Raw genomic sequence first — 19,387 nt, 5'->3', positions numbered from 1 at the left:
ATGTTTCCATAAAAGCTGGCAAAATTCCTTGCCAAGATTCTATTTCTGCAACTTTTTTGTCACTGAGTTTAAGACTATGTCACATTTTACTGAAAAAAAAAAAGGAATCCATCCAACACTAAAGAATCATCCAGATGTTGATTCAAAGAAATCAAACTCAACAGCTTGATACTGTTAAGCCAGAATTCCTTTAATCTGACACTGGGGTAGTGTTGGGGATGATTCCTCCACAAACACTCCACTGAAACAAGGATTTCCTGAGCTTTTATACACTAACATCTCAAGTCCCTCCTTCACATTTCATTTTAATCATACAAGACATTAACATGAACCTTTAGTTAAAGATAACCTAGACTTCTTTTACTTAAACAATCTTTGAACTAGTTTCATATTTTACTGTTACATCAACATCGATCTTTAGTTACAGACAACTTAAACAATCTTTGGCTTCCTAGAGGGTATTTTCATATCTGATTGTTACAGAATTCACCATCCATCTTTGGTTAAAGATTAGACTTAGACTACTTTCAATTTTATATTGATTTACCTCTTTAGAGTGTAATGGTCTCTGAAACTAATTTAAAAACTACAGCTGCATGGGTTGCTGGCCTTCCTAATTTTTACTCTATTTTTAGCAGCGTTTAGGTAAGGGTTTCAAAGTTACAAAATTTGAGCATAGTAAGGGCAAACTACAAAATTGTTAAGATTCTTAGGTTCTAAGTGGGACCATCATGACAGAGCCTCTTTCAGTGTAGCCGTGTTACAGGGCAATGACATCCCACAATAAAGTGCCTTAAAGGGAGTTACCATCCTCGGGTCTGGTCGATGCCTTCAGCAATGAAGTCAGCAGGGAAAGCATCCTCCAGCTCCCTCCTGTTCTCAAAGGGGTAGTGCACCTGGGCATAGGGCATGCTGCCACTCTCAAACCAGCAGTCAAACACCTCCGGCACCCGGCGCAGGGAGCCCTTCCCGCAGCGGGAAGGGATGGTCAGGTGGTCAATGCTGTGGGGACAAATTCCCAACAAAACCAGGCATTAGGACAAGTTCACATCGTGCTTTCACATTAGAATGACAGGTTTCTAGGCATCATTTTAATGATTCTTCGAAGAGGTCAGCATTTCCTTTGACAATCTTTGTCACTTAAAGCTATTTCACAGGTAAGTTTTTGTAGTAACAACATTCAAGACAGAAGAAAGCAAAATTTATATGTGCTTATCACAAATCCTCTTCCTGCTTATCTGTTTTCCCTAAACTTGTTTCCCAGGGTTTGGGCAAAGAATACCAAGGGTTTTTCATGTCTGTCTCTAGTTACAATTTCTAGTAACCAATTAACAGTCTCTGTGACCAACCTTTCTCGATGGAGATCCGTGACTTTCACTCCACACAGCTCTTCCAATTCTGCCACTGAACCAACACAAACTACCTGCAAGAGACACTCCAGAGATTTAGCCAGTTATTTTCAAGAAATTTAGCCAGTTATTTGTACAAAGTAGCAAGTTGGGGTTTTTTTTAACATCAGACAGGAGACTTGTAGGTCAGTATCTGCCAAAGTAGATGATGGAGCTGAAAAACCAACACAAATTTTGTACAAGGTCCCCTTCTTCAACCTAACACAGCAGCAAATGATGTTAGAGACCATTGCTCTGATCTAATACAATTCATGTTACAATAACTGGAGACCTGGAAGCAGCAGCATGTTGTCAGCTACCAAAAAAGGTAGGATGTTGTTTGGGTTTTTTCCCAAGCAACCCACAACACAACAACCCCTGAAAATTCAATGATCCTGACTTATATACAAATCAGAGTTTCAGATCCCAGGTTCCTCTCCTGAGCTAAGGAAAGCAGCTACATTGATCATAATCCATGTAAGTTTTCCATTCCAGATACCTTGAACTGTACATATTAAAGGTATCTTATTCAAAGTGAACAAAGTTTCACAGCTCAGAAAGGGATGGCTAAGAAAGACTTTTCTCAGTTTTGTGGCATCAACACACTATTAAGAAAAAAGCAGATTTCCACAACAGACTTGCACTGATGTCAGGAAATGCTGATGAACAAATGATTCTGAAAAAACTGTATGAAAAGAGAGAAGGAGAAAAGCAAACCTTTATTTGCTTTAGGTTTAATCAAGCTGAACCCTCCCAGAGCCCTGTGGGCCTCTCTCATCTGGCAGGATTCATGAGCCTCAAACTGCAGTACAGGTCTGGATTTTGGAGATCCTGTCTCATATGCTAGCAGTCCCATTTGGAATTGCCACGGAAAAAAACAGAGTTTGACAGATCTGACACAGGGAAGGAGTTAAATTTATCACCATAATGAAGCTGCACGGATACCACACATTTTTCACATCATTTTCTAAGTTACTCTTAGGATACAATAAATCAGAGTAGAGTCTGAGTAGTCTTAAATATATGCAGATGTATACACACAGCAATTGTAAGTAACAAAAAGGATTTGGTGTATTTAATTCCAAAAAACTGTCATGAATTACAGAGATGACAGAAACTCGGTTTGATTTAGTTTTTAAGACATGATTTTCCTAGTCTGATTCAACTGCTCATCTGCATTACAAATCACCATCTTCTATTGTTAAAGTATTTTTGAAATGTAATTTCTTCATTACTTATCTGTCTTTTTCTTCTGTAGGAAGTGAGGCATGACAGTGGTTCTGATGGCCAAGCACAGCAGAGTGCACAGCAAACCACACCAGGGGATTGATCCCAGGTAAAAATATATCTTTATCAACAAACTATTTTTAACCCAGATCTGCTCTTCCTTCTCTGTGTGGCCCCACAAGCATCACACAGGCTCAAGTGAGCAGCAGCAGGTGCTTAGTTCAGCACTGCTGGCAGAACAAAAGGTTTTATTAACAGCTTGGGTAAAAAATACAGAGATTTATTCATCTTCCCTAACCTTCATATTTGAACATACTTTCACATATGCTCTGGGTGAAAAGCTGCCCATTGTTTGTTGCTTTTAGACCAAGCATTTCAATATTTAAGTAAAACTCTGAACGCTGGATGCAGAAAACTGCCCCCAGAAATTACTCAAGGAAGAAATAACCCCAATTTCACATGAAAAATCCAACAACCACCAGAGGAATGCAGATATCATCCCCACACTGAATAGATGCCTCTGTCCAGGGCAGAAGGATGGAGCTACTCTGTCCCAAGGGGAGCTCATTAGATCCTTGAAGGCAAGAGAAGAATACAAGTAGATGTTAATCAAATTCAATCCCTCATTAGGCCGCACCCACTCGCTTCTGCAACAACAAACTGGCTTTATGCTCTCAAATTAAACTGCTGCTTTGGGTACATTCCTTCAAGAGCAATGCCTGCTTTAGTAGCCTGGCCCCTCTCCCTCCCAGTCATGTTCTCCTCCTCTATCTTATTTTGGAGCCACATCAACTACAAAACCAGCTACATCAACCCTCCATAGCAGGCAGCAGAGACTGAACTAAACAGGCTGGGACTGGGGGCTGCTCAACCCCATTCCAGCATCTCTGAGACCTCATGTGAAACCAGAGGTCAAGGTTAAACCCTTTAACAAAATGAACATTAGCATTTTATCTGGGAATATCCATGTAAATAGGAAGAATAAAGCCACAGAGCAGCATTCATGATCTCAATGTTCCTGTGGCACAGTTTTGCAGGACCCAGTAAATGAAAACATTTGCTTTTTTTGGTTTGCCATTTCAGCTCTGCTCAGTGCCACCATCACAGAGGGAGGAGTGCTCACAGACAGAAAAGTTCACAGCTCTATCAGTGTGTCAGCAAGACATCCTGGAATCTTTAGAAAAACATTTCTTGAGTATTTAATAGTAGAACAAATGAGTGCTACAGTCAGCCAGGAGTGGCCTTAATGCAGCCCCAGAGCAGCCCAGAATCAGACCTGAAGAAATTCCTTTGCCCTTCAGGAGAGTAGAGTCAGAGTCCTCTTGTTCTTTTATGCAAGACCAAGTGCACCCAAACTACTGGAGGCCTAACATGAGGGATAAGCAATGAAACAATCAGAGAACTTCCCTAAAGTCACTAAATATTAAATACCATAATTTGTATGCAACTCCTATAAAATTAGCCCATGTCTGCTTTACCAGCTTGAGTGTTGTATTAAAAGATTTTATTATCTAACCCAAATGTGTTCCTCCACTGAGGAAATCATTGAGATTTGAGAGCTTAAAATGATAAACTACTTGCAAAAATGTGGTAATAAACACAAGCTTCAAAATTTAACTTCCATTATGCGTCTCTACCTGATAATTATGCTAAAAGAAAACTAAAATAAAAGCTAAAATAAAACTGTGGGAAGCCAGTTATTGATTCGTAATAAAATTCACTTTAATACCAATTAATTCACCTTATTGTATATTAAATAAGGAATTGTTTTTACTTTTCCAGGATTTAATATGCACAGCATAATTGTGTGCAACAAAGTGTTCTTTTGAGAGCAAGACATGAAGATGATGTTCTGCAACCTCACACAGCACCAGGCTGCAGTAAAACTGAAGTCAGGGAATCTGGAGTGAAAATTATTTCTATATGAAAGCAGATGTCACCTATGCTTTAAGTTCCACATCAGTCACAAGGGTATTTGTTTTTCAAGCCACATCCCACGTGCATAAAAGGAAAGTGATTATTAAAAAAAAACCCTAACATGAAATTTAGCTGGGTCCAGAAGCCATACTCAGCTTTTAAAGCACGACATTCAGACTCTAGAGCAAACAGAAATGTGAAACATCGATGGATAAAAATAACAGACCTGTTGGTATTTCCATCTTTATTCAGAACACCAAGCCCTGAGCAATATTTGCAGCTAATTTCAAAGGAAAGGTCAATCTCCCAAGTTAGACATCATATTATTATTAAAAACAAACAAATCAAACCTAGAAAACAAAAAAAACCTGTACACACAGGAATACAGACATGGGGAGACTGGAAAGAAAATGAAATATTATTAGAGGCAAGGAGTGGAAATAATGAAACATTTACACAATCTTTTTCAGCTGTAGGATGAAGTCTTGACATACTCTGGCACAAAACTGAAAGCCTTTTTATTACCTAAAGAAAAGTTATATCAAGGGATTTAAAAATGTTGGATAAATGTGAAAGTTATGTATAAATTGCCAGTCTTCAAACTCAACTTTAAGTGTTACAGAAGAGACAGAGGCACTTGGTTTGTCAGTAATTTACAAACACACAGCATAAATAAATAGAATCCAACTGCCAAGGCTTTCTTAGATACTTAAATTGTAATTGCAAGGAGGATCTCCCTCCCTCCCCCAATATCTCCCTGCCTACCAGCAAGATTGCCAGTGAAAAGGAAATAAAAAATACTTTATGGTGCACATCTAAGCAATAGCAAATTTAGCACCATAAAATACTCCTCTAGCATGTGTTTTCCTACTGGAGGTCTTCCAGGTCTAAAATGAAGAGTAAAACTTTTTCAGACCAAGAGAGAGAAAAACAAAGGCTTGGGATGCTGCCATCAGTATTCACCTCCTGTGGACATCCTGACACTGGTCACCATTTCCTCCTTCCAGCATGAGAAAGGACCATCACATGTCTAATGGAACCAACTCAATACAGCAAGAAAGAATAAAAAAGAGAGAGAAACACCACACAACCACCACCTCCCAAACTTCACCCATTTTATCTTCAGAAACAGTTTTAAAGCCTGGTGTTTTGACACTTAGAGAGCAGCAGCCTCACAACTGTGCAAAGCACTCTCTGGTGCAGTTTGTGTTACGCTCCCAACTGCAGGGTACCTCACACCTTGGAAAAACTCATTTCCAGCACTCCCATTATCCATATTCATTGTTCCACTCGATTCACATTTTTACAGTCTGTTACATTCCCATTTGCAGCACTACAAAGACATACATCTTCACTGCTCTGCTGTGGTGGACTTGCTTTTTACGCCTTGAGCGACTCATTTGGCTCGAAGTAACCAAGCACCAGAATTTCAAGAGCAGACTGAAAGGACTGAGTGAAAAATAAAAAAATAAAAAAACAAAAAACAAAACCAAAAAAACCCTTCCTTGCCATTTTCTCACTGCATTTGTTATTTCCATTACATTTGCCATCACCGCAAATTCTTCCAGGAAAGACAAGATTAATTTTAATATAAAACCCAAGAAAAATTGCTTGCAGTTTTCAAGCAAGAGCAAAAGAAAACCTGTACAGGCACATAAATGCACCCATAAATATGCATGTATCTATCACCTACTATATACATATAAATATACATAGACAGATTAGACAGATATACTGTTAAGACATATTAACAGAACTTCAGACAGCAGCAGACAAAGAGAAGAGTGTCCATCAAAAAAAGCAAACAACATGCACAGACAGGCTTTTCTGTCAACTGGAACCTTTCATTTCCTTACTCACCTCTTCCAAGTCATCACTGACCCACAAAGGGATGGGGGTGCCCCAGTACCGGTTCCTGGATATGGCCCAGTCTCGGGCGTCTTTAAGCCAGTTCCCAAAACGCTTCTCCCTCACAAAATCTGGAACCCTGTACCAAAAATAAGAAAAGTATTAATTTATCACTATGTTCCAAACAAAAGAAAGCTGGTGAGAATGATTTTATGTGATTTCATCTGCAAAACAAGTTCAATTCATCATTTGCATGACTTGGAGCATATTTATATCACGCTACTGCAAGGCCTACGGAGGTGCTGCCAAAAATTTAAACACAATTTCTTCTGCCTTCCCTGGATATCCACCTAAGCTACAGAAGTGAGAAATATAATGTTACTTTTACTATAAAGTAAAAGAAAAACATGTGCAACATAAAATAGATTCATCAGGGATGAAATGATAGTCAAAAGCCTCTGGACAGTCCAACGTTGGAGGATTATAACTAAGGGTGTGTAACAACACAACTGCTTTATTTTACATACAGAAACAGAGACCACCACTGATTTTGGTGCTGAATGACATTCCAAATATTCAAAAGCCAGGAGTAATAGCATTAAAAGACACCTTGGATTATGTGTGGGCATCCAGGTATCTGCACATTACTCAGGCTGATGGATCATACAAAAAAATCCTTTCTGAGCCATTTATCATCTCCACTTTGAATTACTCCATCAAAAAACAAAACACCCCCAACCACAAAACCCTACCAACCCCTAAACCTCATTTTGAGTAGTAATGGGCACTGAGGATGTTAAAGATAAATTTTCATCATATGGAAGTGTCTTGGAGCTCAAAGGTTAACACCAGAACCTGATGCCCAGCAAGGTTCCTGGATATGCCAAATGGCCTGGTGGTTTGATTAAAACTATGTTTTCTCTTATGATGTGAATAAAGAATTAACTATTTGTATAATGATTACAGGGAGGTAAAGAACAGCAATGGGTTTTAAGGTCAACAATATACTTGGTGCCTAAAGAGCATCAAGCTCACAGGAAGAATAACCTTAGGACAGTGTCTGAGACACACAGAAGTTGTGAACAAGCAGCTCACAACAATAAAGTAACTCTAGAACTGTTATGGAGCAAACCACAGCAAGTTTTACTGGGTTTGTTTTTCTAGTGTATCTAGAAGGGCCCTTCCCAGAGTCTGAGCTGGATTAGGTAACCCACGGTTCCTAAAGGAGGAGCAGCCAAACTACAGAACACTCATGGTCTGTTCTACCTTTTCTTTTTGAAACTCTTGGTCCTCTATCAAATATTTCTTTTTGAAGAAGATTTTTAATCACAGCTCAGTCCCAAGAGTAACAAAGATGAAAGGATCCTTTAGAGGAAAAATTAAAAGAATGGATTCACATGGTCTGAGGTACAACTTGGCCCAGCAGCATGAGATGAAATAAGTGTGAACAAAAAAAAATAAAAATTCTATTGATGAAAATAAAACCTGCTCTCTTTTAAAAGTTTTACCCATGATGATGCCACGTGGAGATCTGAAGGCTTCTTGATGCCAATGTGGTCCCAAGTGGATAAAAACTACCCTTAAAAGCCTCACTCAATATCAGCCAGAAGTTCCAAAGCTTCCCTATTTCTGGACTTGCTTTCAGCTGCAAGGGTGTATTCTGTGACACTTCTTGAACAAAAATTTAATATAAAAAAATTTGAAACTAACTCAGTGACTCATGTTTCACATGGCATCTGTATCCCTGCTTTGAAATTTAGAAATGTATACAGGCTTTCCTAATTTGCTTTAGTGTGGGACTCATTACTATTAACTTTTTGTGGTGACCTTAAGAGACCCCCTCTCCAAACACAAGTGGAAACTGTACAAAGATCATTAGCATTTGCCCAACACTCCACTAATGTGGAAAACTTCTCTTTACATCACTCCTAAACTAGTTTCCATTTTTCAGAAGTTGTTAGACACTGATTAGCTGAAATTATTAGTCCCATTTAACATAGCTAGAGGCTGAGACAATCCCCCAATGACATTAAAATGCTGAGAGTTTCAACTCTGCCTCCTCAAAACACGCATGAAAAATTAATTTTATCCCCAAAGTGGACATTAACCACAAAAATGTATGTGGTGTGATCTCTCTCTCTCTCTGAGCTATGAAAGCATATAATTTACTTCTTCTGGTAAAATTGTCTGACCCTGCTGCCAGTTTTCAGTGGAACATAAAACACAAACCACTTCATCTACTACGAACCACATTTGCAACAATGATTTATGGCTCTTTGGAGGTACAACACAGAAATAACACTGACACAGCCATCAAATAAAATAAAAAGAGCCTGTATCTCACAAACATTTTGGGCCCATCACTCAAAGAAAGTGTTACTTAAAACAGCTAGTTCTTGCCACCACAGAGATGCTGCCCCTGGGTGCTGCCCAAGGGCAGACACAGCCTCCAGCTGGGAACAAGGGAAAAGCAGCAGGGAACAGCCTTGCCAGGCACAGCTCTTCAGGACTGGAGCCTATTTCTTTTACTTAGTCTCACTAGATTTAGCTACAGATATCTCAGTCTGACATTTACCTACATATGGAAAAAAAATTCCATCAGAGGCACCTTTTATTGAAATATCTCATTAGGTTGGGAAAACAAGACAGAGTATTCTCAATTATGTTGTTACTAGCACCTGATCATTATTTACACCAGCTCCAGGTTAGTGTTCCTATAGGGTTTTTTTAGTTTCTTTTTAACCCTTTCCTCTTCGATATTTTCTTGGTATACTTCTCCTGTTAAATTCTAATGAAGATACCATCCTGCCACAGGTATATATTAGCTGGGGAAGCATTTTTTACTCCTCCATCTACACAAAGCAACTCGAAGGTAAATGAAAAGCCCCTCCCATATGCCAACACACATGTTTTTTTCCATGGTTAATCAGGCATCCATCACAAACCCCCTTTGGCTTGAAAGCACATATTTCAAGTTTCTGCTGGTGACCAGAGTTTGCAGTTGGAAAGTTCAGGGAACTGAACTTGACAACACAAGAAATAAGTATTATTTTGTCAAATCATAAATTGGAAAGATTTTGAATCAAAGTACATCAGTTCCAACTTGTTTGAATGCTTGTTTCTATCTTACTTTCCCAACATCAAAACTCCATCATACAAGTTAGAGATGGTGAGAATTATTCATTTGCTGCAAGTTCCCATGTCCATTGACTGTTCTTTTTTTTAAAGCAGATTTGGGGTTTTGCTAAACTCATGCACTGTTAAGTCCTCTGCACAGTCAACTTCCATATCCTTTCTTGGGAGCTACTCATTTTCTTAGTGTCTAAAATTCCATTTGAAAGGCAAAAAAACCCCAAAAAAACCCATGAAGAGCAAAACAAAACTCAGTCCATTAACAACATTTATTAGCTTATTATAACAGAAACCATTTTTCTTTGCCTTCAAAGTCTCTGTACCACTCAGCATTCAAGTCACACAAGCAAATTAGTGCTCACCTTCAATCCCAGAGCAAGAATAGGCTGACCCCATGGGTTCTCATCAGCAATAAATACTCAAGGAACAGCATCAACTAAAATTAATACATTTGCCTTCTGACTATTATTTCCAGAAGATGAATGTACAGGATGCCAACGAGAAATATTATAAATTATTACATTATCCAGGAAGAAACTTTCTGAAAGGATTAAGACATCTGTTCCTTTTCTGTGTATTTATTTTGAAGCATCTCCCTTGTGCTCATGACACAATTGCAAATACTGAATTCAACTTATTATTCCATTTCACAGCTCAGATGTGCTCAGCATGACTCTGAGCTGGCTCATCGTGTCCCAGCCACGGGATGCAGGATCTGTCTCAGAGCAGCTCTGTCCCTCTGCTCAGTAAACACAAAGAGCACTGCCAAAATACAGAGCTGTCAAATGCTGCCACAGCACAAGCCTCATGTTTTGTCATCAATTAACCATTAAAAGCTGTTGAAGATGTTACATAAAGATATACTGATCCTTTCTTGCTCTCCATCCTCTCGCCAGATAATTCTATTCATGACACTCTTTGCAAAATCACAGCAACTTTATGTATTGGATAAGATTTACTTCATAACTGCTAATTGAAGGAAGCTCTTGGCTTATCAGTTATTTCAAAAACAGTCCCAGAAGAGTTAGACTATAAAGTTGATAAACTAAACACTGCCTTAAGTGGTGCAATTTAGGGAATCTAAAACCAGACTAAGAAATCTGATACAGCTTTGGTTCTGAGAAGGTGGCCCCAGATCTCTCCCTTCATTTGGCAAGCTGGGAACTTTTTAAGTGATATCTGAAATCAGGAATCACTTCTAAGCCTGTAAAAGAGAAAATCATTCTTCCAGAAGACAGCTGAGTTGTAACAGCACCACCAAAGGTGATTAAGTAGTTATCCTATGCCATCTAACTAAATATGTACAGATTTCTTTAAATTCACAGCATAACAGTTGGGGGGGTTGGTTATTTTAGGTGTAGAATTTGGCTTTCTTTTTAAACATTAACCAACCCTTAGAAGACAAAGCCTTAAATTCCATTATGTTAATTTACTCTAATAACAAGCCTCCTTCAACATGCCCTCAAATTGATTTTTAATGGTTTTTAATTCAAGGAGATAAAATAAGCAACTATTCATGCCCTTTTGACACTTTAATTAGCGCCAATCTATATCATGGACCTAATTAAACATGGGGGGAGGTGGGAGGGAGGGAAAGGGAAGAGAGGAAAGGTCAGATGTTTGCAAAGCACACCGAATTTCCACTGCAGCAGCCTCTCCTCCCCACTGCACGGTGCAAACCCACACACCCCACACGAGCCCGGGCTGCCTCCACCACTGCAAGAGCCTTTTCTGCTTATCTGCAGCTAAATGAATAGTGCTTTCAATCATTTGGATCTGGCACTGTTTTCCTTCACTCTTTTCTCCTGGTTCCCATGGCAACAAACACTTTGGCATGAGACTGCAATGCTGCTGCAACTGCATCATCCCCCGTCAGCAGCTGCTCCTCCCGGACAGATTGAGGGCAGCCCTGACCTCCAGTTGTGTCAGACAGCCACTTAAAAAAACCCCCATCTATTCCCCTTGCATGACCCAGGCACCCTGCTAATTGCTGTTCAATCCTTTATCTTATCACCAATCCCTGCAGCCCCAAGCCAGTGAGAGATGAAGCTTTCACTCTCCTTCTCCACAGTTTCCTTTGGAATATTCCAACGTTCAGAGTTACAAAGTACTTTTCTAGGGTACCACCACTCGGGGTCCATTTCAATCCAAGAAACATGTTTGCATTCCTGTAACAGTGGCAGATATTCCACATGGCACAGATTTCCCAGGTGCCCATCGTGCTCTAAGGGTTGGTGAGCTGGCACTTTGGGGGCTTTATTCACTCGGTTTTACTGGAACCACACATAAAGCTGCTGGTGACCCTTCCCTGGGGCTGGAATGATACCTGCTCTATTCATGGCATAATCAGCAATCTCTGCTCAAGAGGCTCAGAGAGGAAACAGCAAAATTAGGGCACAGCAGAACAAAAGCCATCAAAATCAACCAGAAGAAGACTCAAAATTCACTCCTAATCCTCAAACAATTCTGACAACAGAGAGTAATAAAACCTTCTGCCTTTCACTGCTCTAAATGAGACAAACACAAGGCCAACCCTGCAGCAATTTTTTTTCACCTCCTGCTGCAGCCAATGCCAATAATTTGGATTTTTCCTCGGGAAATGTTGCCATCTAGTGACTGCACCTCACCGTACACATCACAGTCACTACTAGAGATGAGATCTGATTTGAATTCATGATTCCTGAGTAAGAAAAGTGTGACTGATGACTCAAAAAGGAGAGTTACAACTGCATGGTGATACCAAAGAAAAAAAATTTAAAAGTCTACACACACAATGTGTTTAAAACTTTTCAGATAAAATGTATTGGTTAATGTTAACAAAGAAAGAAAATAATAAAAGAAAAAAAAAAAAGCAAAAGGAGGAAAACAAAGGACTCACTAACTAATTTTCTTCCATTGTGCTATAATTCTGTTATGGCTTAAAATTCTGTTGCCCTGCTACAGACTCAGATTCTTCATCTGTGCAAAAATGATAACTTTAGTAGAACATTTGCCTTCTACTGCAGATGAGCTCTACAGCCTATCCCTACACTCCTGACCAGCCCTAGGGTTTAGGATACCAACAGGCATCATTCCTGATCACATCACACCTTTCAACAGCTGAGAGACAGTTTGGTGGTGGAAGATCTGAATGATCAAGATCAAAAGTTCCTCAAAGGATTAAGGTGTTGGACTGACACATGAGGAGACCCTGGGCTCTCCCAGGAGCTGCAGGAAGGGTGTGCAAAACTGAGGTGAGTAAACCAGGAAATTCACTCTGACTAAAGTGCTCTGGGTGGTATTTTCAGCAAGAACTAACAGCTTCAGTGATGAAAGGCAAAAAATAAATAACACTTTCAACTAAGGACCTATACATCAAGCTCTTTATTACAATGCCTGAATTTTTCTGTGGTGAGAAGATGCCAGAACAAAAGGTTTGGTTTCTTTGAAGTTCCTCTCTGTCTCCCATCACTGCTTTCCTTCCACTGATGCTCATTTTTCCACTGCACCAAGTGCTGCCCATCTTATGCAAACAATGTCAGAACTGCACAACATCTCCAACCTTAGAAACTTGGCAGCAGTCAGAGGTAAATGTTTCAGGAGTTACTGAAGTAGAACTTTAACTGAGGGAGGTTTAAAAGGGAAAAAAACCCTCATCTTTATATACAAACTACAGAGTCTACAGAATCTTTTCTACTGGCCTGCAAGTACAGAAATATTACATACCCTGTCAGAAGTATGAGCTACAATAGTTTAGAAACAATTATAAATTGTACTAACTTACTCTTCACAATAAATCTGCAGTTTAGACCAACTCTGAATGTTGATGACAGGAATTAGTCCTGTATTCTACAACAGAATCTAAGATGCCATGGTTTAAGTCACTCATGGTTCCACTGAAAATGCTCTTTCAACAAACCATTCTACAAAATGGTAGTGACAATTAGGGCTGAAACCCAGAGAGCACCTTGGTGCTGCATTTAACTCTTCTTTATCTCCTTTATCAATATCCAGGAAGCCAAGGTCTGACAGGACTGGACTGGACTGCAGCCAGATGTGCCCCTCTTCATCTGGAGTGTCACAGTTACAGGTGTCCAAATACCAAATACAAGATACTCTTTTTGTATCATTTACAATTTCTTTTAAATAGTCTCTTTTGCCAGTTGTATGGTAGAGAACATTCAGTAAAGGAACTTGAATTCAAGACCCAAACACAGCCTCTTGCTGTTCCAATTCTGCATTTTCATCAACACCCAGCACAAGTTACTTTCCACTCTGGTCAGAACAAGGTTGGGACAGAGAAAAGGGGTTTTTTTGGCTTCTGATTTCACAAAAATGCTGGCACATTGCTCATGTACCCATTCCTGAAAGCTGTAGTTAATCTCAAAAAATGAAGATACTGTTGCTGGCTTTAATAAATTTGAATGACTGTGGCTTTATCAGTTGGGTAATTCACTAAAAAACCAATTAGAAATGTAATCAGGTTGCAAAGTTTGTCCAACTATGTTTAATCTATTTCATCAGAAAGAATATCTATCAAGAGGGCAGCTATTCTTAAGGGACAATATACCTATCAGTCATTTATAGGAATAAAAAAAGCAATGCAGTCAAACTCATTTTGTAAAGGTTAATATAGTCTGAAAAGCATTATCCCAAATTTTCTCATTTTCAGGACATGCTGAAGCCCCAGAGAGTCCAAAAATAAATTTTGAAAAAGCTACATATTATTCCTGTGACACTTTCTGAGATCCAGTCTCTTCAAAAGCAAAAAAAGTAGGTTTTAGGAAGGATGGAGTTCCCAAAATTTAAATAAATGTATAGTGAAGGCAGCTTGCAGTCTCAGTGCCAACTTCAGAAGTTACAGCCCAAACAAAACTGTGTGGAGAACACAGCAAGAAAACCTTAAAACCACTGCCTTATTCTTTTAAAAAGCTGGTTTTTGAAAGCCAACTTCATGGAACAAAGGCCACACAGTATTCAAACTGCTGTGAAATCACATACTGGAAATAGGTATAAATATTACTAATTATTCTGAGAGAACACATCTGTATTTGTAGACTATTTCCAACAAAAAGCTTCTCAGAATCCCTAAGACCACACTGTTTTGAGAGAAGGCCTGAGGAATCAGTTTTATGTTCAATTATGGAATCATGCTGAAAGTCCAGAATTGCCTAAAGGACAAAGGGTTCCTTTAATTCCAAGTACACTGAAAATTGCCAAACAGCTTAATTGCCTGCTCTCCTCACCCAGCCTTTGGAACAGCAGCTCCTACATTTGCTTCCACCTGTGCCCCCACTACTCAGCACTTAAAAAAACCACCACTGAACCCCCAAATATGTATGAGAGGCAGGGTTCAAACTGATTGCTAACCCTTACTTATGCCTCCTGGGTGAATGGAGGTCACTCAGCAGCTTCTCCTGGAAAAGCAAAACCACCCATTCAAACATTTCCTTAATAGGATCATTCCACTCTTCTGATGTTCATGTGAGAATTAAGCATGCAGGTCTACTGTCATCCCAACAGTAAAAGCATCTTGAGGAAGCTAATTAAAGCCAAGAACAAACACTTTCACCGCCTCTCCAGCTTATTTTTCCCCCAAAGAAGGATCACAGTATGTTCTGCTGTGGAAAACAGAAAGCAACATTTACTAATCTATAAACTCTTCTTCCATATCCAGACTGGGCATGTGCTGATCAGCAAACCAACGCTGCAGCATTTTTGGACAGTCTATTATGGATCACTGACTCTCCCCACATATTTCAGTAATTACAGTGCTTGTACCACGTAAGCACTTATGCAAAAGCTGCTCATGGAGAATTTAATTGCTAAGTACTGTCCAGGAAAAAAAAAAAACAACACAGCCTAAGCTGTAATTGCTCACTGGAATTTGAAACACCTTCTTTAACACTGTCAGAGGTACCTGTGGTGGAAGAGTGGTGGGATCCCAACTCTCCCCACAGCCCTCAAAAGGAAAGACTGAATGAGGTTTTAATTTCCAAGTTTTCTCTGCTTGGTTTCAGCCTTCCAGGCACAAGTTATTGATGAGAGGAAGGGAAATAAAAATAAAGGTTATGAAGGTGCAAAAGGATAAGACCCTTTTGTTGCTGACACACCACAAAACCATGGCTGACTCTCAAAATGGTCCCCAGCACCAAGAGTTCCCTCTGACTGCTAATTTAATACTGCATTTGACTTAAAACTTACCTGTTGTTTCCTACACAAATTTCTCATGCATTTTTCACATTCCCTATATACATAAAAAGACAGAATTTTCCACTGATGGCCAAAATTACTATTTAACCCTCTGAAACCGAGTTTACTTACAACAGTTCCACAAGCAGGGGTTGGATTTTTTGTGGATGTTTTGAGAGAAGGAGGGGGTGGTTTTTTTTTTCTTCTTCAAATGCACCTATGACAAAGTAATCAACCTCATCTGCAATAACTAGATGTAAAGGAAAAACTTATCTAAAACTTAGTTTATTTAGGAACAATATATACCCAGAGTTAAGCTGCTTATATTCTTCTCTCAGGTGGAGCTTTTTGGGAAACTTGACTGTGCACTTCCCTGCTTCTGCAGTTTCTTCCATGTTGAATTGTTTAGGGTTATATAACATGACCTGAGGACAATTTTAATGATCCTGTAGTGTATTTTCACTATAAACTACAAGTAATTACTCAACCTTACTTGATAAAACTGAGATAAAACATTGTTTAAAGCTGGTCCCAGCCCCATTCCAGTAGCAATGGCTCAAAAGGACAGAATGGAAATACAAAGTTAGCAGACTAACAGTGAAAGAGCTTTGCAGAATTTCAGCACACACACCCAGCTCCAGGCAAAGGGAAAAGATACATGCAGGAGACATTACCAGTAGCACTGGGCATTATTCTCCAGTAGCTTCTCCACCATGTGTTCCACTCTGACAAACCAGCTTGGCACAGCTTTGTATATCAGTGGAGTATCTGACCTGTAAAAAGGTGAGGGGAAGGGAGCAAAACAAACAAAACCCTTTTAAGTGCTGAATTATTTATCAAGTGCTCTGTAATATGTGGTTTTATACACAATAACCCCCTTTCCACTGACTGAATTCACTGTTCCTGATATATTAATCACAGTTACAAAGGTTGGGGTTTGTTTTGTTTTCTAAGTTACAAAAACTGTTACACTTCTGTGAGCTACCATTTTAAAATCAAATCCTGAAAAAAAAAATGTAATAGCCTCCAAATGCAGTAAATCAAGGAAATTGTATAGCAGCAGTAATCATGAGAATGCTCAAACAATACTTGAAGTTGAAATTCGTGCTCCTACATAACAACATGAACTTCAGTAACTAATGAGTCATATTTGAGTCTTCCACGTGAGCTCATTCTGCATCTTGTTTTATGTGTATACAGATCTGAAAAGCCAGGAAATATTATGATGTATTTTACTATTTGCATTTAAAATAACCATCATAAATCAAGAAGAAGTAACAGAACCCAGGGTTAACTAGAAAAAAGTCCCATCCAGAAGGAGAAAGGAACAAAGAGATCCAAATAAGCATACAAAAGAAGTTTTAAAGATGTCTTAACACATTCCTTACTTCAAAAAGCAATAAACTAAAATCCATATGGGAGGAGAACAGTTTCACAACTTGGAATTGCTTAGAAATAGAGACACTACAGGCCAGAGCACAAGACTGATAAAATCATTAAATTACTTACTAAAATTAATATCTCTAAGCATCTGACTGCACTGTCTCAACCCAGTTTGATTTATCTGCTCCAGAACACAACTGCTTAAGGTCTTGATTAGCTGTTCAAGTAGCATAACATCCTTCTAAAGGATCCTGGGATCAAACAGTGGGCACAAGTCACTATAGGAGATCTCAGACATTTCTAGTCCTTCACATCCATCCCATTATTCCAGCTCTAAGAGGGAGATTGAACCCTAGGGGATGGAATCTGTCTGTAGGTACAGAGCAGCTCCAACAACACTGGGACAAGAAGCTCATTCTCCCTTACCATCAATCCACCCCACAAAATGTTGCTTAAAAATATTACTTAAGTCACTTTGCTACAGAACTCAGCAATAGACTTGCTCAGCAATAACTCACAAAGACCCTGAGAAACTACTGTTATCTCCTGTGTGCAGTCACCACTACAAATAACCCATCTTAGAAGCTGAATTAATTTTACTTATATCCATAGGAAGGACTCGTTTGGAATGCAGAAACCACTGGAGATTATAATGCAAATTAAAATTGCTGCTGCCCAAGCACTTGTTAAAGGTGCACCTGCCTGACCAACAGAAGAAAACCTACAGCAAAGATTTTTCAAACCTTAAAACCTGGACTCGGTGCACAAAGCCCAATAATAAAACCCACACTGCTTCTCTTAACACTGTATTTCAAAAGAGATTTCCTTTTAACTACAGCCTATATGTTTCAATCTGTTCAGGTGTTAAAGTATCTATAACCTCACAGGAAATGGCAAGAGCTCAAAGTAATATTAATGTAGTCATATCCAAGCTATTAAATGCAAACGTACTAGGTAGGATGGTTGGCTTCTCAAATTTATGGCCTAACACCTAAAAAGAGGAACAGTTCAGTTCACTCCTCACACAGCAGCAAGACCACAGTAAGAAAGAAAGTATTCCCCAAGCTACAAGGTCCTCCAGAAGTATTTGAGTTTCACTGAGTGTCTCGTTTCAGAAGTGCTAAGGAATGATGAGTTGCCATCACAAGATCTTGAGTAACTGGAAACAAGGAGAATAAAACCTGGTAACAACATCTTCTCACGTGGTCTTAACATATTGCAGAGAGAAGGCTGGTACAACAAACTGGCACCCAACCTCTGTGAGGAGAGAGCAGCTGACAGGCTGCACACAGGCCTCAGAGCACTGAGCAGCTTCAGCCCAGAGGGATCTGGGACAAAGGGACAAGCAGGACCCATTTCCTGGGCTTTCAACCTGACACTAAGTTTGTAACACCTGGGAACCATTCCAGGGCACCCACAGAGTACTGCTCCACCTGCCTGATGGCAGCAAGAAAGAGGAGATGGCACAGTTTCTCTGAAGACTTTTTTTATTCCATCTGTGCTGCCAAGCAGTGCCTCAGTAGGAGGCAGGAGAGAACAAAACACTAAAATTTGCTCAGCCTTCCACATTTCTGCCCCTCGTGGCTGGTGAGAAAGTTGAATTGAATCCGGATTCAATTCTCTGATGTACAATCAAACAACAAACATCCACTGCTGGGTTGTGTTTTCCATCAACACAAAGGGCAAAATCACCCAGACAGACCTTAAATCAGAGGCTGATGATTATAAAATTCCTGCCTAAACCTTCCTCCCTGTCTCAACTGAACAAAGTTCTGTTCTCCTTACAAACAGATCCTTTAGAAATATCTCAGAGTAATCACATTATAATAACTTGTGATCCTACTCCTACTCCATTTTCTTGTAATTTAGGAACCAAATGATTAGTAATTGAGCACATGCTATGAGAGATGCTTCCTGGCCTTGCCTTCACTGGCTTGCAAGAGACAAAGCTCTGTATCTGTCACTGGTAGAGCTCCCCAAAACTGCTTCCCAATGGAATGGCAGGCATGGAATGGTAGCTGTGAGGGACACTGCAGCTCTCGTGCTCATTAGCTCTGCTATTCCAGTTGCTAAACTGCTGCCCAGACCATTCAGACTCAAGATCTCACATGTGCACAGAGTGGATCTGAGCAACGTTCCCCATCTTCAGCAATTCCAATAAAGATAAATTCTAACTGAAAACTGTCTACTGTGTCCTTACCAAGTTATTGTTTCTATATTCTAAAGTTTAACTGACAGAAAATGTAGAGAAGGACTTTAATTCCATCATATGTAAAAATAAGGCAAATTTCTCAACATACCAAGTGTTCAACAGCTGCCTG

At 39.5% G+C, this 19,387-nt stretch overlaps 1 protein-coding gene across 2 annotated transcripts in view; it reads right to left on the bottom strand.

The window, feature by feature from the left end:
• Positions 1-19,387, bottom strand: part of IARS1 (isoleucyl-tRNA synthetase 1) — a 95,690-nt gene that overhangs the window by 39,699 nt on the left and 36,604 nt on the right. For both annotated transcript variants that reach the window (XM_029964654.1, XM_018084881.2), the window contains exons 14-17: positions 16,358-16,456; positions 6,393-6,519; positions 1,350-1,423; positions 808-1,002 (exon numbers count right to left, since the gene is read on the bottom strand). In XM_029964654.1, the coding sequence (XP_029820514.1) occupies positions 808-1,002; positions 1,350-1,423; positions 6,393-6,519; positions 16,358-16,456 (495 nt within the window). The remainder of the gene's footprint in view (positions 1-807; positions 1,003-1,349; positions 1,424-6,392; positions 6,520-16,357; positions 16,457-19,387) is intronic.

Source organism: Manacus vitellinus, unplaced genomic scaffold (genome assembly GCF_001715985.3).
Source record: "Manacus vitellinus isolate BGI_N305 unplaced genomic scaffold, ASM171598v3 scaffold_77_pilon, whole genome shotgun sequence".
In the NCBI taxonomy this organism is placed as follows: Eukaryota; Metazoa; Chordata; class Aves; order Passeriformes; family Pipridae; genus Manacus; species Manacus vitellinus.
This window is presented reverse-complemented; position numbering and strand designations above follow the sequence as displayed.